This window comes from Salmo salar, chromosome 18 (genome assembly GCF_965601325.2).
Source record: "Salmo salar chromosome 18, fSalSal1, whole genome shotgun sequence".
Classification (NCBI taxonomy): Eukaryota; Metazoa; Chordata; class Actinopteri; order Salmoniformes; family Salmonidae; genus Salmo; species Salmo salar.
Genome location: NC_138308.1, coordinates 100884899 through 100906251, shown reverse-complemented (window position 1 = coordinate 100906251; position 21353 = coordinate 100884899). Strand labels below are relative to the sequence as shown.

Sequence of the window (21353 nt, the reverse complement as noted above, 5' to 3'; positions counted from 1 at the left end):
TATAGTCTCATTACTAACCGGTACCCCCTGTATATAGTCTCATTACTAACCGGTACCCCCTGTATATAGTCTCATTACTAACCGGTACCCCCAGTATATAGTCTCATTACTAACCGGTACCCCTCTGTATATAGTCTCATTACTAACCGGTACCCCCTGTATATAGCCTCATTACTAACCGGTACCCCCTGTATATAGTCTCATTATTAACCTGTACCCCCTGTATATAGCCTCATTAATAACCGGTACCCCCTGTATATAGCCTCATTACTAACCGGTACCCCCTGTATATAGTCTCAATATTAACCTGTACCCCCTGTATATAGCCTCATTAATAACCGGTACCCCCTGTATATAGCCTCATTACTAACCGGTACCCCCTGTATATACCCTCATTACTATCCGGTACCCCCTGTATATAGTCTCATTACTAACCGGTGCCCTCTGTATATAGTCTCATTACTAACCGGTACCCCCTGTATATAGTCTCATTATTAACCGGTACCCCCTGTATATAGTCTCATTACTAACCGGTACCCCCTTGTATATAGTCTCATTATTAACCGGTACCCCCCTGTATATAGCCTCATTATTAACCGGTACCCCCTGTATATAGCCTCATTACTAACCGGTACCCCTGTATATAGTCTCATTACTAACCGGTACCCCCTGTATATAGTCTCATTACTAACCGGTACCCCCCTGTATATAGCCTCATTACTAACCGGTACCCCCTGTATATAGTCTCATTACTAACCGGTACCCCTGTATATAGTCTCATTACTAACTTTAGTTTAGTATTTAGGCTATTGTTATCTTACCGCTGCTCTTTGATTATTTGTTACATTTACTGCATCATGTCATGTGTTGGAACAGGATAATACACAGAAAACATTTTCAGAATCATAATTTTTTTATTTTTTATTATAAAAGTCAATTTCTACATAGTTGTTGTTTCAGGACACATTTTTTTTTTTTTTCATTTAAAAAATAAAAATCAAAAATCAAAAACAAAAATAAAGTGTATATTTTTAAAAGAGGCTGTAGCGTCGACACAGCTCTGTTACAACACGTGATAACAATGTAGAGAGGCTGAACGCCACGAGGACCACACACAACCCTGGGAACAACAACCTTCTACAAAACAACACCGAATGAAGACACCCACAACGTTCAGCTCTTATTCAACCCCCAACAGAGGTCTGCTATTGGACATGTTGGCCCACAGCAACTGTTTCCAGGGTTACGGATGTTTATTTTTTATTTTTTTGCGATGACGACTATTCAGTTACGCGCGGTGATATTACGAGTCCCCCCCCCCCTGTTAAGGTTGTGTCTGGTCCAGTCCAGCTCTAACTAACCAACCCCCTTGACCTAACTAACCTTTTGACCTCTGGTCAGCCCTCAAACCCTGCAGGGTCACTGACAGGGCACACACATAACTTTCAGCCAATCAGATGATTCCTTCCTCTGGCCCGTTAGGATTCCGGTGAGAACTGGGTTCGTTTTAGCTCGCCGCGACCCTGGGAGGGCGGAGTTTCCACTTTTAGGACCAATGGGGAAATCCGAGTCTCAAAAGAAAATGCGCAAACTCCGCCCGCTAGGCGAGCGCTAAATCGAACGCACCAATCCAAACAGGCACGAACGCTACGCTAACGCTTTACTCATCATCGTCGTCGTCCTCGTCATCGTCGTCCTCCAGGTCGTCGTCGTCCTCGTCGTCGCCACCGGCCATGGCGTGGGGCATCATACCGGACGAACCACCGGGACCGGGTCGCATCGGCACCCGCTTAACGTTCGCACCGGAACGGTACGCAGCCATATCCTACACACACAGAGATGGAGTTATGATGGGGTACAGCTGGTATGATGGGATGTGGTGGGGTACAGGTGGTATGATGGGGTACAGCTGCCAGTCTCTAACAGGTGGTATGATGGGGTACAGGTGGTATGATGGGGTACAGGTGGTATGATGGGGTACAGCTGCCAGTCAGTATAGAGCAGTGAATGAATCTTGGATCCGTCATCCCAGAACCAGATATATTTATCGTCCCAGGGACAACAGGACGGCCATCATGAAATGTAATTGGTTGTAATTGTAACGTTGTAATATTTTCTAGGCCAACCATCCTCCAGGAGAGCCTTAATTAACCTCTCTAGGGTAGGGGGCAGTATTTTCACGGCCGGATGAAAAACGTACCCAAATTAAACGGCCTACTACTCGGGCCCAGAAACTAGAATATGCAAATTATTAGTAGATTTGGATAGAAAACACTCGAACGTTTCTAAAACTGTTTGAATGGTGTCTGTGAGTATAACAGAACTCATATGGCAGGCAAAACACTGAGAAGATGACAACCAGGAAGTGGCCTGTCATCCAATTTGGGCCCAAAATAATTTTTATGTTTTTTGTCAACGTTTATCGTGAGTAATTTAGTAAATTCACCGGATGTTTTCGGTGGGTATGCTAGTTCTGAACATCACATGCTAATGTAAAAAGCTGTTTTTTGATATAAATATGAACTTCATTGAATAAAACATGCATGTATTGTATAACATAATGTCCTAGGAGTGTCATCTGATGAAGGTTACTGCATTTAGCTGTGTTTTGTGCTTTTGTGACATATATGCTTGCTTGAAAATGGCTGTGTGACTCTTTTTGCTGGGTACTGTCCTGACATAATCTAATGTTTTGCTTTCGCTGTAAAGCCTTTTTGAAATCAGACAACGTAGTTGGATTAACGAGAGTCATATCTTTCAAATGGTGTAAAATAGTCATATGTTTGAGAAATTGAAGCTATAGCATTTTTTTAAGGCTTTTGTATTTCGCGCCACACTGGATGCTGCTCATATTTGCTATTTGCTAGCGGAACGTCTATCCTCAACAGGGTCATTTTGCACTTCCTAAGGCTTCCACTAGATGTCAACAGTCTTTAGAAAGTTGTTTGAGGCTTCTATGGTGAATTTTGAGGGAATAACAGCCGGTTCAAGCGGTGGACTGTCTGAGGTCATGTAGTTACTTCATGCGCGTTCACGCATGGCTAGCATTTTTTTATTTTTCTTCTGTAATGAATCCGCTATTGTCCGGTTGGAATATTATCGATTATTTATGTTAAAAACACCCTAAGGATTGATTGTAAACATCGTTTGACATGTTTCTACAAACGGTAATGGAACTTTTGAGCTTTTCGTCTATTGATTTGCGCCCCCGCCTCGTGCCTTTGGAATAGTGTTCTGGACCCGCCAACAAAATGGAGGTATTTGGACATAAATTATGGACTTTATCGAACAAATTAACATTTCTTGTGGAAGTGGGCGACTGCATTCCGCCGAGGATCAGCAAAGGTAAGGAAAGAGTTATAACACTAATTTAGAGTTTTGTTGATGCCATGACTTGGCGGGTAGCTGTATAGCTTAGCATTGATGGCTGAGCTCTGTACTCAGAATATTGAACAATGTGCTTTCTCCGTAAAGTTATTTTGAAATCTGACAAAGCGGTTGCATTAAGAAGTAGTGTATCTATAATTCTTTAATTAATTGTTATATATTTCGTAAACATTTATGATGAGTATTTTTGTAAATTAATGTGCACATTCACCGGAAGTTTTGGGAGGCAAACATTTTCTGAAAATCACGCGCCAATGTAAAATGCTGTTTTTGGATATAAATATGAACTTGATCGAACAAAACATACATGTATTGTGTAACATGATGTCCTAGGAGTGTCATCTGATGAAGATCGTCAAAGGTTAGTGCTTAATTTTAGCTGTATTTCTGGTTTTTGTGACGCCTCTCCTTTCTAGGAAAATTCTAACAGTTTTAGAAACTTCAGAGTGTTTTCTATCCAAATCCAATAATATGCAAATATTTGACTCTGGGCCCGAGTATTAGGCAGTTTACTCTGGGCACGCTTTTCATCCGAAATTGAAAATACTGCCCCCTATACCCTAAAAAGTTAATACATTTTGATACATTACAGCCTTATTTTAAAATGGATTAAATAAATAAAAATGTAATCAGCAATCTACACACAATACCCCATAATGACAAAGAGAAATAAGGTTTTAAGAAATGTTTTCAAATTGATGAAAAATAAAAACACATACCGTATTTACATAAGTATTCAGACCCTTTGCTATGAGACTCGAAATTGAGCTAAAATGCATCCTGTTTCCATTGATCATCCTTGAGATGTTTCTACAACTTGATTGGACTCCACCTGTGGTAAATTAAATTGATTGGACATGATTTGGAAAGGCACACACACCTGTCTATATAAGGTCCCACAGTTTACAGTGCACGTCAGAGCATAAACCAAGCCATGAGGTCGAAGGAATTGTCCGTAGAGCTCCGAGACAGGATTGTGTTGAGGCACATATCTGGGGAAGGGTACCAAACGATGTCTGTAGCATTGAAGGTCTCCAAGAACACAGTGGCCTCCATCATTCTTAAATGGAAGAAGTTTGGAACAACCAAGACTCTTCCTAGAGCTGGCCGCCCGGCCAAACTGAGCAATCAGGGGAGAAGAGAAGTGGCTTGGTCTGAGCAAGAACCCGATGGTCACTCTGACAGAGCTCCAGAGTTCCTCTGTGGAGATGGGAGAACCTTCCAGAAGGACAACCATCTCTGCAGCACTCCACCAATCAGGCCTTTATGGTAGAGTGGCAAGACGGAAGCCACTCCTCAGGTAAAGGCACATGACAGCCTGCTTGGAGTTTGCCTAAAGGCACCTAAAGGACTCTCAGACCATGAGAAACAAGATTCTCTGGTCTGATGAAACCAAGATTGAACACTTTGGCCTAAATGCCAAGCATCACGTCTGGAGGAAACCTGGCACCATCCCTACGGTGAAGCATGGTGGTGGCAGCATCATGCTGTGGGGATGTTTTTCAGAGGCAGGGACTGGGAGACTAGTCAGGATCAAGGGAAAGATGAATGGAGCAAAGTACAGAGAGATCCTTGATGAAAACCTGCTCCAGAGCGCTCAGGACTTCAGACTGGGGTGAAGGTTCACCTTCCAACAGGACAACAACCCTAAGCACACAGCCAAGACAACGCAGGAGTGGCTTCGGGACAAGTCTCTGAATGACCTTGAGTGGCCCAGCCAGAGCCCGGACTTGAACCCGATCGAACATCTCTGGAGAGACCTGAAAATAACTGTGCAGCGACACTCCCCATCCAACCTGACAGAGCTTGAGAGGATCTGCAGAGAAGAATGGGAGAAACTCCCCAAATACAGGTGTGCCAAGCTTGTAGCATCATACCCAAGAAGACTCGAGGCTGTAATCGCTGCCAAAGGTGCTTCAACAAAGAACTGAGTAAAAGGTCTGAATACTTTTGTAAATGTAACGTTTTCTCCAAATGTTTTATATACATTTACAAAAATGTCTAAAAAAACATTTTTTTTGCTTTGTCATTATGGGGTATTGTGTGTAGATTGATGATTTAATCCATTTTAGAATAAGGCTGTAACGTTACAAAATGTGGAAAAAGGTCAAGGGGTCTGAATACTTCCTGAATACACTGTATATCTGATTTTCTATGGTAAAAAGATACTAATGCATTTTTTTTTTTTTAAAGTGGTTCCTTGCATTGTGTAAAAATGGTGTTACAGAGATTATGGACAAGCAAAACAATATGTCCTACTTGTCCTGAGGACAAATGTGTAAAAAAGCGAATGTGAAGCCGTGTTAAAATCAGAGGCAGTACCTTGTCGTATTTCTCCCTCAGTCGGAGAGCCTTCTCTTCAAACGGCTGTTTCTGGGTCGGAGTCTGTTGACCCCACATGATCCCCAGCTTCTTAGCGCACTCTCCTATAGAACAGCCTGGAGACAATAATATACATTATATATACACTACTACACTCTCCTATAGAGCAGCCTGGAGACAATAATATACATTATATATACACTACTACACTCTCCTATAGAGCAGCCTGGAGACAATAATATACATTATATATACACTACTACACTCTCCTATAGAGCAGCCTGGAGACAATAATATACATTATATATACACACTACTACACTCTCCTATAGAGCAGCCTGGAGACAATAATATACATTATATATACACTACTACACTCTCCTATAGAGCAGCCTGGAGAGAATAATATACATTATATATACACACTACTACACTCTCCTATAGAGCAGCCTGGAGACAATAATATACATTATATATACACTACTACACTCTCCTATAGAGCAGCCTGGAGACAATAATATACATTATATATACACACTACTACACTCTCCTATAGAGCAGCCTGGAGACAATAATATACATTATATATACACTACTACACTCTCCTATAGAGCAGCCTGGAGAGAATAATATACATTATATATACACACTACTACACTCTCCTATAGAGCAGCCTGGAGACAATAATATACATTATATATACACTACTACACTCTCCTATAGAGCAGCCTGGAGACAATAATATACATTATATATACACACTACTACACTCTCCTATAGAGCAGCCTGGAGACAATAATATACATTATATATACACTACTACACTCTCCTATAGAGCAGCCTGGAGACAATAATATATACAGTATTATATACTACTACTACACTCTCCTATAGAACAGCCTGGAGACAATAATATATACAGTATTATATACTACTACTACTACTACCTCCTATAGAACAGCCTGGAGACAATAATATATACAGTATTATATACTACTACTACACTCTCCTATAGAACAGCCTGGAGACAATAATATATACAGTATTATATACTACTACTACACTCTCCTATAGAGCAGCCTGGAGAGAATAATACATACAGTATTATATACTACACTCTCATATAGAACAGCCTGGAGATAATAATACATACAGTATTATATACTACTACCTCCTATAGAACAGCCTGGAGACAACAATATATACAGTATTAATATATACACTACTACTACTACTACTACTACCTCCTATAGAACAGCCTGGAGACAATAATACATACAGTATTATATACTACTACTACACTCTCCTATAGAACAGCCTGGAGAGAATAATACATACAGTATTATATACTACTACTACTACTACCTCCTATAGAACAGCCTGGAGACAATAATATATACAGTATTATATACTACTACTACACTCTCCTATAGAACAGCCTGGAGACAATAATACATACAGTATTATATACTACTACTACTACTACCTCCTATAGAACAGCCTGGAGACAATAATATATACAGTATTATATACTACTACTACTACACTCTCCTATTGAACAGCCTGGAGACAATAATATATACAGTATTATATACTACTACTACTACTACCTCCTATAGAACAGCCTGGAGACAATAATATATTGTATTATAAATACTACTACTACTACTACACTCTCCTATAGAACAGCCTGGATACAATAATATATACAGTATTATATACTACTACTACTACTACCTCCTATAGAACAGCCTGGAGAGAACAGTGAAGAGGCGACACCGGGATGCTGGCCTTCTAGGCAGAGTTCCTCTGTCCAGTGTCTGTGTTCTTCTGCCCGTCTTAATCTTTTCTTTTTATTGGCCAGTCTGAGATATGGCTTTTTCTCTGCAACTCTGCCTAGAAGGCCAGCATCCCGGAGTCGCCTCTTCGCTGTTGACGTTGAGACTGGTGTTTTGCGGGTACTATTTAATGAAGCTGCCAGTTGAGGACTTGTGAGGCATCTGTTTCTCAAACTAGACCCTTTAATGTACTTGTCCTCTTGCTCAGTTGTGCACCGGGGCCTCCCACTCCTCTTTCTATTCTGGTTAGAGCCAGTTTGAGCTGTTCTGTGAAGGGAGTAGTACACAGCGCTGTACGAGATCTTCAGTTTCTTGGTAATTTCTCACATGGAATAGCCTTCATTTCTCAGAACAAGAATAGACTTGTTGCAAAAGGGTTTTCTAACGATCAATTAGCCCTTTAAAATGATAAACTTGGATTAGCCAACACAACGTGCCATTGGAACACAGGAGTGATGGTTGCTGATAATGGGCCTCTGTACGCCTATGTAGATATTCCATTTAAAATCAGGCGTTTCCAGCTACAATAGTCATTTACAACATTAACAATGTCTACACTGTATTTCTGATCAATTTGATGTTATTTTAATGGACAAAAATTGTTATTTTCGTTCAAAAACAAGGACATTTATGTGAACCCAAACCTTTGAACAGTAGAGTATATATAATAATGTATATATTATTGTCTCCGGGCTGTTCTATAAGAGGTAGTAGTATGTACAGTTGAAGTCGGAAGTTTACATACACTTTAGCCAAATACATTTAAACTCAGTTTTTCACAGTTTCTGACATTTAATCCTAGTAAATATTCCCTGTCTTAGGTCAGTTAGGATCACCACTTTATTTTAATAATGTGAAACGTCAGAATAATAGTAGAGAGAATGATTTATTTCAGCTTTTATTTCTTTCATCACATTCCCAGTGGGTCAGAAGTTTACGTACACTCAATTAGTATTTGGTAGCATTGCCTTTAAATTGTTTAACTTGGGTCAAACATTTCGGGTAGCCTTCCACAAGCTTCCCACAATAAGTTGGGTGAATTTTGGCCCATTCCTCCTGACAGAGCTGGTGTAACTGAGTCAGGTTTGTAGGCCTCCTTGCTCGCACACGCTTTTTCAGTTCTGCCCACAAAATTTCTATAGGATTGAGGTCAGGGCTTTGTGTTGGCCACTCCAATACTTGACTTTGTTGTCCTTAAGCCATTTTGCCACAACTTTGGAAGTATGCGACCAAGCTTTAACTTCCTGACTGATGTCTTGAGATGTTGCTTCAATATATCCACATAATTTTCCTCCTCATGTCATCTATTTGTGAAGTGCACCAGTCCCTCCTACAGCAAAGCACCCCACAGCATGATGCTGCCACCCCCGTGCTTCACGGTTGGGATGGTGTCTTCGGCTTGCAAGCCTCCCCCTTTTTCCTCTAAACATAACGATGGTCATTATGGCCAAACAGTTCTATTTTTGTTTCTTCAGACCAGAGGACATTTCTCCAAAAAGTACGATCTTTGTCCCCATGTGCAGTTGCAAACCGTAGTCTGGCTTTTTTATGGCGGTTTTGGAGCAGTGGCTTCTTCCTTGCTGAGCGGCCTTTCAGGTTATGTCGATATAGGACTAGTTTACTGTGGATATAGATACTTTTGTACCTGTGGGAACTGGGAACTCCTGGTAGTAATACCATCATCATTAGTGACCCTGGGAACTCCTGGTAGTAATACCATCATCATTACCTGGGAACTCCTGGTAGTAATACCATCATCATTAGTGACCCTGGGAACTCCTGGTAGTAATACCATCATCATTACCTGGAACTCCTGGTAGTAATACCATCATCATTAGTGAACCTGGGAACTCCTGGTAGTAATACTATCATCATTACCTGGGAACTCCTGGTAGTAATACTATCATCATTAGTGACCCTGGGAACTCCTGGTAGTAATACCATCATCATGTGACCCTGGGAACTCCTGGTAGTAATACCATCATCATTAGTGACCCTGGGAACTCCTGGTAGTAATACTATCATCATTAGTGACCCTGGGAACTCCTGGTAGTAATACTATCATCATTAGTGACCCTGGGAACTCCTGGTAGTAATACCATCATCATTAGTGACCCTGGGAACTCCTGGTAGTAATACTATCATCATTAGTGACCCTGGGAACTCCTGGTAGTAATACTATCATCATTAGTGACCCTGGGAACTCCTGGTAGTAATACCATCATCATTAGTGACCCTGGGAACTCCTGGTAGTAATACTATCATCATTAGTGACCCTGGGAACTCCTGGTAGTAATACTATCAGTGACCCTGGGAACTCCTGGTAGTAATACTATCAGTGACCCTGGGAACTCCTGGTAGTAATACCATCATCATTAGTGACCCTGGGAACTCCTGGTAGTAATACTATCATCATTAGTGACCCTGGGAACTCCTGGTAGTAATACTATCAGTGACCCTGGGAACTCCTGGTAGTAATACCATCATCATTAGTGACCCTGGGAACTCCTGGTAGTAATACTATCATCATTAGTGACCCTGGGAACTCCTGGTAGTAATACTATCATCATTAGTGACCCTGGGAACTCCTGGTAGTAATACTATCATCATTAGTGACCCTGGGAACTCCTGGTAGTAATACTATCAGTGACCCTGGGAACTCCTGGTAGTAATACCATCATCATTAGTGACCCTGGGAACTCCTGGTAGTAATACTATCATCATTACCTGGGAACTCCTGGTAGTAATACTATCAGTGACCCTGGGAACTCCTGGTAGTAATACTATCATCATTAGTGACCCTGGGAACTCCTGGTAGTAATACTATCATCATTAGTGACCCTGGGAACTCCTGGTAGTAATACCATCATCATTAGTGACCCTGGGAACTCCTGGTAGTAATACTATCATCATTACCTGGGAACTCCTGGTAGTAATACTATCATCATTACCTGGGAACTCCTGGTAGTAATACCATCATCATTAGTGAACCTGGGAACTCCTGGTAGTAATACTATCAGTGACCCTGGGAACTCCTGGTAGTAATACTATCATCATTAGTGACCCTGGGAACTCCTGGTAGTAATACTATCATCATTACCTGGGAACTCCTGGTAGTAATACCATCATCATTAGTGACCCTGGGAACTCCTGGTAGTAATACTATCATCATTAGTGACCCTGGGAACTCCTGGTAGTAATACTATCATCATTACCTGGGAACTCCTGGTAGTAATACCATCATCATTACCTGGGAACTCCTGGTAGTAATACTATCATCATTAGTGACCCTGGGAACTCCTGGTAGTAATACTATCATCATTAGTGACCCTGGGAACTCCTGGTAGTAATACTATCATCATTAGTGACCCTGGGAACTCCTGGTAGTAATACCATCATCATTACCTGGGAACTCCTGGTAGTAATACTATCATCATTAGTGACCCTGGGAACTCCTGGTAGTAATACCATCATCATTAGTGAACCTGGGAACTCCTGGTAGTAATACTATCATCATTAGTGACCCTGGGAACTCCTGGTAGTAATACTATCATCATTAGTGACCCTGGGAACTCCTGGTAGTAATACCATCATCATTAGTGAACCTGGGAACTCCTGGTAGTAATACTATCAGTGACCCTGGGAACTCCTGGTAGTAATACTATCATCATTAGTGAACCTGGGAACTCCTGGTAGTAATACCATCATCATTAGTGAACCTGGGAACTCCTGGTAGTAATACTATCATCATTAGTGAACCTGGGAACTCCTGGTAGTAATACTATCATCATTAGTGACCCTGGGAACTCCTGGTAGTAATACTATCATCATTAGTGACCCTGGGAACTCCTGGTAGTAATACCATCATCATTAGTGACCCTGGGAACTCCTGGTAGTAATACTATCATCATTAGTGAACCTGGGAACTCCTGGTAGTAATACTATCAGTGACCCTGGGAACTCCTGGTAGTAATACCATCATCATTACCTGGGAACTCCTGGTAGTAATACCATCATCATTAGTGACCCTGGGAACTCCTGGTAGTAATACTATCATCATTAGTGAACCTGGGAACTCCTGGTAGTAATACTATCAGTGACCCTGGGAACTCCTGGTAGTAATACCATCATCATTACCTGGGAACTCCTGGTAGTAATACTATCATCATCATCATCATCATCATTACCTGGGAACTCCTGGTAGTAATACTATCATCATCATCATCATCATCACCTGGGAACTCCTGGTAGTAATACTATCATCATCATCATCATCATCATTACCTGGGAACTCCTGTTTGACCGTCGGACGGAACTCTGCTGAGAACACGAAAAAGGCAGACCTGGGGGAAGAAGAGGAAGGGAGGGTTAGAGGGAAGCAGGGTGATGTGATGGAGGGAGGAGGGTTAGAGGGAAGCAGGGTGATGTGATGGAGGGAGGAGGGTTAGAGGGAAGCAGGGTGATGTGATGGAGGGAAGCAGGGTAATGTGATGGAGGGAGGAGGGTTAGAGGGAAGCAGGGTAATGTGATGGAGGAAGGAGGGTTAGAGGGAAGCAGGGTAGATGTGATGGAGGGAGGAGGGTTAGAGGGAAGCAGGGTAATGTGATGGAGGGAGGAGGGTTAGAGGGAAGCAGGGTAATGTGATGGAGGAAGGAGGGTTAGAGGGAAGCAGGGTAATGTGATGGAGGGAAGCAGGGTGATGTGATGGAGGGAGGAGGGTTAGAGGGAAGCAGGGTAATGTGATGGATGGAGGAGGGTTAGAGGGAAGCAGGGTAATGTGATGGAGGGAGGAGGGTTAGAGGGAAGCAGGGTGATGTGATGGAGGGAGGAGGGTTAGAGGGAAGCAGGGTGATGTGATGGAGGGAAGCAGGGTAATGTGATGGAGGGAGGAGGGTTAGAGGGAAGCAGGGTAATGTGATGGAGGAAGGAGGGTTAGAGGGAAGCAGGGTAGATGTGATGGAGGGAGGAGGGTTAGAGGGAAGCAGGGTAATGTGATGGAGGGAGGAGGGTTAGAGGGAAGCAGGGTAATGTGATGGAGGGAGGAGGGTTAGAGGGAAGCAGGGTAATGTGATGGAGGGAAGCAGGGTAATGTGATGGAGGGAGGAGGGTTAGAGGGAAGCAGGGTAATGTGATGGAGGGAGGGGAGTTAGAGGGAAGCAGGGTAATGTGATGGAGGGAGGAGGGTTAGAGGGAAGCAGGGTAATGTGATGGAGGGAAGCAGGGTAATGTGATGGAGGGAGGGGAGTTAGAGGGAAGCAGGGTAATGTGATGGAGGGAGGGAAGCAGGGTAATGTGATGGAGGGAGGGGAGTTAGAGGGAAGCAGGGTGATGTGATGGAGGGTGTAGGGTTAGAGGGAAGCAGGGTAATGTGATGGAGGGAGGGGAGTTAGAGGGAAGCAGGGTAATGTGATGGAGGGAGGAGGGTTAGAGGGAAGCAGGGTAATGTGATGGAGGGAGGAGGGTTAGAGGGAAGCAGGGTAATGTGATGGAGGGAGGAGGGTTAGAGGGAAGCAGGGTAATGTGATGGAGGGAGGAGGGTTAGAGGGAAGCAGGGTAATGTGATGGAGGGAGGAGGGTTAGAGGGAAGCAGGGTAATGTGATGGAGGGAGGAGGGTTAGAGGGAAGCAGGGTAATGTGATGGAGGGAGGGGAGTTAGAGGGAAGCAGGGTAATGTGATGGAGGGAGGGAAGCAGGGTAATGTGATGGAGGGAGGAGGGTTAGAGGGAAGCAGGGTAATGTGATGGAGGGAGGAGGGTTAGAGGGAAGCAGGGTAATGTGATGGAGGGAAGCAGGGTGATGTGATGGAGGGAGGAGGGTTAGAGGGAAGCAGCGTAATGTGATGGAGGGAGGAGGGTTAGAGGGAAGCAGGGTGATGTGATGGAGGGAGGAGGGTTAGAGGGAAGCAGGGTAATGTGATGGAGGGAGGAGGGTTAGAGGGAAGCAGGGTAATGTGATGGAGGGAGGGGAGTTAGAGGGAAGCAGGGTAATGTGATGGAGGGAGGAGGGTTAGAGGGAAGCAGGGTAATGTGATGGAGGGAGGAGGGTTAGAGGGAAGCAGGGTAATGTGATGGAGGGAGGAGGGTTAGAGGGAAGCAGGGTAATGTGATGGATGGAGGAGGGTTAGAGGGAAGCAGGGTAATGTGATGGAGGGAGGAGGGTTAGAGGGAAGCAGGGTGATGTGATGGAGGGAGGAGGGTTAGAGGGAAGCAGGTTAATGTGATGGAGGGAGGAGGGTTAGAGGGAAGCAGGGTAATGTGATGGAGGGAAGCAGGGTGATGTGATGGAGGGAGGAGGGTTAGAGGGAAGCAGGGTAATGTGATGGAGGGAGGAGGGTTAGAGGGAAGCAGGGTAATGTGATGGAGGAAGGAGGGTTAGAGGGAAGCAGGGTAATGTGATGGAGGGAGGAGGGTTAGAGGGAAGCAGGGTAATGTGATGGAGGGAGGAGGGTTAGAGGGAAGCAGGGTAATGTGATGGAGGAAGGGGAGTTAGAGGGAAGCAGGGTAATGTGATGGAGGGAGGAGGGTTAGAGGGAAGCAGGGTAATGTGATGGAGGAAGGAGGGTTAGAGGGAAGCAGGGTAATGTGATGGAGGGAGGAGGGTTAGAGGGAAGCAGGGTAATGTGATGGAGGGAGGAGGGTAATGTGATGGAGGGAGGAGGGTTAGAGGGAAGCAGGGTAGATGTGATGGAGGGAGGAGGGTTAGAGGGAAGCAGGGTAATGTGATGGAGGGAGGAGGGTTAGAGGGAAGCAGGGTAATGTGATGGAGGGAGGGAAGCAGGGTAATGTGATGGAGGGAGGAGGGTTATAGGGAAGCAGGGTAATGTGATGGAGGGAGGAGGGTTATAGGGAAGCAGGGTAATGTGATGGAGGGAGGAGGGTTAGAGGGAAGCAGGGTAATGTGATGGAGGGAGGAGGGTTAGAGGGAAGCAGGGTAATGTGATGGATATACAGTAGCGTGTGACTCACGGGGGTCGTTTTGGAGCGTTGGGGTCCTTCTTCTTCCTGCCGCTCTTGGCCATCCCCTTGGGGGGGACGTACCCCCTCATGTCCCTCTCATAGCGCACCTTGTCGTTCTTTGCCATATCCTCAAAACGACGCTTGTCAGTCGCAGTGGAAGCCTACACACAAACTCAGTTATAACTTCTTTATTACACACACAATTATTATGACACCGTTATATAACAGACACCGCTATAACAGACACTGTTATAACAGACACCGCTACAACAGACACCGTTATTACAGACACCGTTACAACAGACACCGTTACAACAGACACCGTTATAACAGACACCATTATAACAGACACCGTTATAACAGACACCATTATAACAGACACCGCTACAACAGACACTGTTATAACAGACACCGTTATTACAGACACCGTTACAACAGACACCGTTATATAACAGACACCGTTATATAACAGACACCGTTACAACAGACACCGTTACAACAGACACCGTTATATAACAGACACCGTTAAAACAGACACCGTTATGACAGACACCGCTACAACAGACACCGTTACAACAGACACCGTTACAACAGACACCGCTATAACAGACACCGTTACAACAGACACCGCTATAACAGACACCGTTACAACAGGCACCGCTACAACAGGCACCGTTACAACAGACACCACTATAACAGACACCGCTATAACAGACACCGCTATAACAGACACCGTTACAACAGACACCGTTACAACAGACACCGTTACAACAGACACCGCTATAACAGACACCGCTATAACAGACACCGTTACAACAGACACCGCTATAACAGACACCGCTATAACAGACACCGTTACAACAGACACCGTTACAACAGACACCACTATAACAGACACCGTTATAACAGACACCGTTATAACAGACACCGCTACAACAGACACCGTTACAACAGACACCGTTATAACAGCCACCGTGGTTACACCGTTATAACAGCCACCGTGGTTACACCGTTATAACAGCCACCGTGGTTACACCGTTATAACAGCCACCGTGGTTACACCGTGCTATAACACCTTGTGATGTGCGTGTTAATATTCACCCTCCATCTCTCTGAACACTGCTTGGAGAACTCTGCGAAGTTGACCGACTGATCGGGGTGTTTAATCTTCTGCTCCTCCCGGCAGGTCTGGACGAAGAAGGCGTAGGCTGACGTCTTGCCCTTGGGTTTATTAATGTCCCCTTTCACCATGGCGACAAGACTGACCGATACACGGGACAAAATAGACATTTATTATTATTAACTACAACAATTACGTTTGTTTTATTTTTATACAAGCGCATCTAGCTAAAGTGGCTAACTAGCTAGGCTCCACATCAGATAAAACGTCGTAAACATTTTTTTTTATAATAATTTGTAGACCAGTGTGCAGCTTAGACTGTAGAGGGTTTGCAGTGAGGTTAGCCCAGTTAGCCGCCACCTAGCATGCTAGCTCGTTGAGAACAATGGGCCCACCATTTGCTTCCCGCCTAACGCGCTGCTAACCTCATCCCATCCCCCAGCGCTAGCATTTATGCTAAAGATGCTAACGCTGCTAGCTTAACGCTAGTTAACGTTAGCTAGTGTGTGGGGGGAAAAAATATGAGGAATCAAATTAGCAATCCTAAAGCAAGTTTATTTTACTTTATTAACTACATGTTAAATGTAGATGTAGCCAGGTAACGTTTTAGTGGATCGCTTTGTAGTTAGCTAACGTTAATAAACAGTAACAGTTAACGGTACAGTAACTTAGCAGAAAAAATACGAGCAAAACATGCAAGGGGAAACTAACGTTTTCTACAAATATTCAGGTACATTTTTAATGTAGAAAAAAAAGAAAGATTCCACTACTACTACTAACGTGTAATCTTTTCAATGACTTACTTTAACCGGTCAGATAGCAATAATTCGTCTCACGTCGTCGTCGTTATCGTTGTTGTTGTTGTTGTTGTTGTCGACGCTGTGTGCTTTGCTACGGAGGCCAGTTGATAGAGGTTCAAACTGGATGGAGCTCAGACCCGCCCCCGGACCGCCCCCGGACCGCTCCCGTTGGCTGATTACCGTCAGTTAGAACGCTGAGGGCGGGGACACGAGTGTTGAGATGGGCGGAGACTCGTCCCTGATTGGCCAGGGTGCGTTCGATTCAGCCTTGATTTGGTCCCAAACAGCCAACTCTGGACTACTGCACGCCGTGCGGCAGATTTTCGCCCTGGTTGAACGCGGTCGGTACGCCGTAGATGGACTGTTATTCTTATGTTTTTTTGTTGTTGTTGTTGTGCGGGTCTGTGATAGTTTATTACAAGCTGATTGACATCGGTACTAACCATGTCTGTCTGTCCGATCAGATCTAAACAATGTCCGCTACTTGTCTTGTTAGTAAGGTGGGGAGATATGATGAAGCAATTCACAACAATGAAAAGGACAAGAGGCTACAGATTGAAATCCTTTCTGGTTCACTTTGGCCAGAGGGGTGAAGCTGGTTTTAATGTCCATGGAGCGAAGCGGTAATTTACATAGCCTCTGCTTTGGTTTTCTATACTGAACAAAAATATAAACGCAACATTTTATTTAACTAGACAAATCAGTTAAGAAAAAAATTCTTATTTACAATGACAGCCCAGATGACACTGGGCAAATTGTGCACCGCCCTATGGGACTCCTAATCATGGCCAGTTATGATACAGCCTGGATTTGAACCAGGGTGGTCTGTAGTGACACCTCAAGCACTGAGATGCAGTGCCTTAGACCACAGCACCACTCAGGAGCCCAAGTGTCAGGCTCATGTTCCATGGGCTGAAATTAAAGATCCCAGAAATGTTCCATACACACCAAAAACTAATTTCTCTCAAAATGTTGTGCACAAATGTGTTTACATCCCTGTTAGTGAGCATTTCTCCTTTGATAAAGACACTCCATCCACCTGACAGGTCTGGCATATCAAGAAGCTGATTAAATAGCATTATCATTGGTCTCCCGAGTGGCACAGTGGTCTAAGATACTGCAGCTCAGTGCAAGAGGTATCACTGCAGTATTTGGTTCAAATGTAATAAAATCATTACACAGGTGCACCTTGTGCCTGAGAGTGGCGCTGTTACTAATGACTACCTGGAGGGCCTGAGGGTGGTGCTGTTACTAATGATTACATGTATTTACCTGGAGGGCCTGAGGGTGGCGCTGTTACTAATGATTACATGTATTTACCTGGAGGGCCTGAGGGTGGCGCTGTTACTAATGATTACATGTATTTACCTGGAGGGCCTGAGGGTGGCATGTATTTACCTGGAGGGCCTGAGGGTGGTGCTGTTACTAATGATTACATGTATTTACCTGGAGGGCCTGAGGGTGGTGCTGTTACTAATGATTACATGTATTTACCTGGAGGGCCTGAGGGTGGTGCTGTTACTAATGATTACATGTATTTACCTGGAGGGCCTGAGGGTGGCGCTGTTACTAATGATTACATGTATTTACCTGGAGGGCCTGAGGGTGGCGCTGTTACTAATGATTACATGTATTTACCTGGAGGGCCTGAGGGTGGCGCTGTTACTAATGATTACATGTATTTACCTGGAGGGCCTGAGGGTGGCGCTGTTACTAATGATTACATGTATTTACCTGGAGGGCCTGAGGGTGGCGCTGTTACTAATGATTACATGTATTTACCTGGAGGGCCTGAGGGTGGTGCTGTTACTAATGATTACATGTATTTACCTGGAGGGCCTGAGGGTGGCGCTGTTACTAATGATTACATGTATTTACCTGGAGGGCCTGAGGGTGGTGCTGTTACTAATGATTACATGTATTTACCTGGAGGGCCTGAGGGTGGCGCTGTTAGCCTTCTTCTCATGTGTAGTTGTGCAGGTGTGAGACCTATTCCATCCAGTGGTGTGAGACCTATTCCACCCAGTGGTGTGAGACCTATTCCACCCAGTGGTGTGAGACCTATTCCACCCAGGTGTGAGACCTATTCCATCCTGGTGTGAGACCTATTCCATCCAGGTGTGAGACCTATTCCATCCAGGGTGTGAGACCTATTCCATCCAGGTGTGAGACCTATTCCACCCAGTGGTGTGAGACCTATTCCACCCAGTGGTGTGAGACCTATTCCATCCAGGTGTGAGACCTATTCCACCCAGTGGTGTGAGACCTATTCCACCCAGTGGTGTGAGACCTATTCCACCCAGTGGTGTGAGACCTATTCCATCCAGGTGTGAGACCTATTCCATCCAGGTGTGAGACCTATTCCATCCAGTGGTGTGAGACCTATTCCACCCAGTGGTGTGAGACCTATTCCACCCAGTGGTGTGAGACCTATTCCACCCAGTGGTGTGAGACCTATTCCATCCAGGTGTGAGACCTATTCCATCCAGTGGTGTGAGACCTATTCCACCCAGTGGTGTGAGACCTATTCCATCCAGGTGTGAGACCTATTCCATCCAGGTGTGAGACCTATTCCACCCAGTGGTGTGAGACCTATTCCATCCAGTGGTGTGAGACCTATTCCATCCAGGTGTGAGACCTATTCCATCCAGTGGTGTGAGACCTATTCCACCCAGTGGTGTGAGACCTATTCCACCCAGTGGTGTGAGACCTATTCCACCCAGTGGTGTGAGACCTATTCCATCCAGGTGTGAGACCTATTCCATCCAGTGGTGTGAGACCTATTCCATCCAGTGGTGTGAGACCTATTCCATCCAGGTGTGAGACCTATTCCATCCAGGTGTGAGACCTATTCCATCCAGGTGTGAGACCTATTCCATCCAGTGGTGTGAGACCTATTCCATCCAGGTGTGAGACCTATTCCATCCAGCGGTGTGAGACCTATTCCATCCAGTGGTGTGAGACCTATTCCATCCAGGTGTGAGACCTATTCCATCCAGGTGTGAGACCTATTCCATCCAGTGGTGTGAGACCTATTCCATCCAGGTGTGAGACCTATTCCATCCAGCGGTGTGAGACCTATTCCATCCAGTGGTGTGAGACCTATTCCATCCAGGTGTGAGACCTATTCCATCCTGGTGTGAGACCTATTCCATCCAGGTGTGAGACCTATTCCATCCAGTGGTGTGAGACCTATTCCATCCAGGGGTGTGTAAGAATCTCCATTGCTGTCTTGTGCTTTTTTCAACAGGTTCTTCACAGTCTGAACTGTCCTCTCAGCCGGATATCTAGAGCTCCACCTGACGTGTTTGAACTCCTAGCTGGTAGAGGACTCTGACATTTCTTGACTCACCAGCTGTCTTCCGTTGTCGGATCACAAAACAACGCTGTTGCTGAGATCGACTTTAGTGCTGTAATAATGTATTTACTTGTTGTTCCACTGAGCTTGGAGATTTCTGGGTATTTTGAGTAGTAATCCACACATAGTAAGGATTCTGTGTCATTGTAATGGAAGAAAGAGGTCCACTCCAATTTTGGCCCAAGCTCTCTCTGTGATTGGATTAGACATGAGGGTCTCTCTGTGATTGGATTAGACATGAGGGTCTCTCTGTGATTGGATTAGACACGAGGGTCTCTCTGTAATTGGATTAGACATGAGGGTCTATCTCTGTGGTTGGATTAGACATGAGGGTCTCTCTGTGATTGGATTAGACATGAGGGTCTCTCTCTGTGATTGGATTAGACATGAGGGTCTCCCTCTGTGATTGGATTAGACATGAGGGTCTCTCTCTGTGATTGGATTAGACATGAGGGTCTCTCTCTGTGATTGGATTAGACATGAGGGTCTCTCTCTGTGATTGGATTAGACATGAGGGTCTCTCTCTGTGATTGGATTAGACATGAGGGTCTCTCTCTGTGATTGGATTAGACATGAGGGTCTCTCTCTGTGATTGGATTAGACATGAGGGTCTCTCTCTTTGCTTGTTGTTGTGTGTGTTGCAGACTGCACATTTTTCTACAACATCGTCCATCTGTTTAGCCATGCCTGGACTGAACAGAACATCCTTTGCTCATTCCTTACATTTTACGATTCCCACGTGTGCTTTGTGTATTGTTTCCATAATGTCGTCTCGCATTTTCTGAGGAACGACAAGTTCTGACCCTTTGGAACAGCAGGCCCAGTAGTGTTGAACTGTCTCTGAGACTTCCCCCCCTCTCATGTCTGGCCATCCTGTTGAACTGTCTCTGAGACTTCCCCCCTCTCGTGTCTGGCCATCTTATTGAACTGTCGGTTTCAGTCTTAACTCTTAATCTTCTGCTGTTGCTGCAGTTTCTCTTCTGAAACAGGAAGTTGATTAGCGATAAAGTTTACATCCAGCTCACCATCCAGAAATGTATATGAACTCGGCACTCTGAAATTCAACTCCTGTAATACCTTGAAAATCAGACATTTTCTGAAGTTGGTACACGAAAAGTACTTCAATTAAAATGAGGGACAACAGAAAAACATGAAATATATACCTCTATATAACAGACTGATGACCTGTCTCCATAGCTCTATATAACAGACTGATGACCTGTCTCCATAGCTCTATATAACAGACTGATGACCTGTCTACATAGCTCTATATAACAGACTGATGACCTGTCTCCATAGCTCTATATAACAGACTGATGACCTGTCTCCATAGCTCTATATAACAGACTGATGACCTGTCTCCATAGCTCTATATAACAGACTGATGACCTGTCTCCATAGCTCTATATAACAGACTGATGACCTGTCTACATAGCTCTATATAACAGACTGATGACCTGTCTCCATACCTGTCTCTACCACAGGTCACCAAGGAAACAGTAAGGTAACACTACCTACTGACATTCAATAATGTTAAAATATTACACTGGAGTCACGTTCTCACACAACGAT

The 21353-nt window shown here is 44.4% G+C and overlaps 1 protein-coding gene across 1 annotated transcript; it reads right to left on the bottom strand.

The window, feature by feature from the left end:
- Positions 1-894: 894 nt before the first annotated feature.
- On the bottom strand, positions 895-16594 carry LOC106578231 (high mobility group protein B2). Its single transcript, XM_045711806.2, has 6 exons — positions 16427-16594; positions 15605-15764; positions 14513-14664; positions 11832-11890; positions 5710-5825; positions 895-1825 (listed from the first exon to the last, which is right to left on the bottom strand). The coding sequence occupies exons 2-6, from the start codon at positions 15752-15754 to the stop codon at positions 1661-1663; spliced, it is 642 nt and encodes a 213-aa protein (XP_045567762.2). The 5' UTR covers positions 15755-15764; positions 16427-16594; the 3' UTR covers positions 895-1660.
- Positions 16595-21353: the final 4759 nt, after the last annotated feature.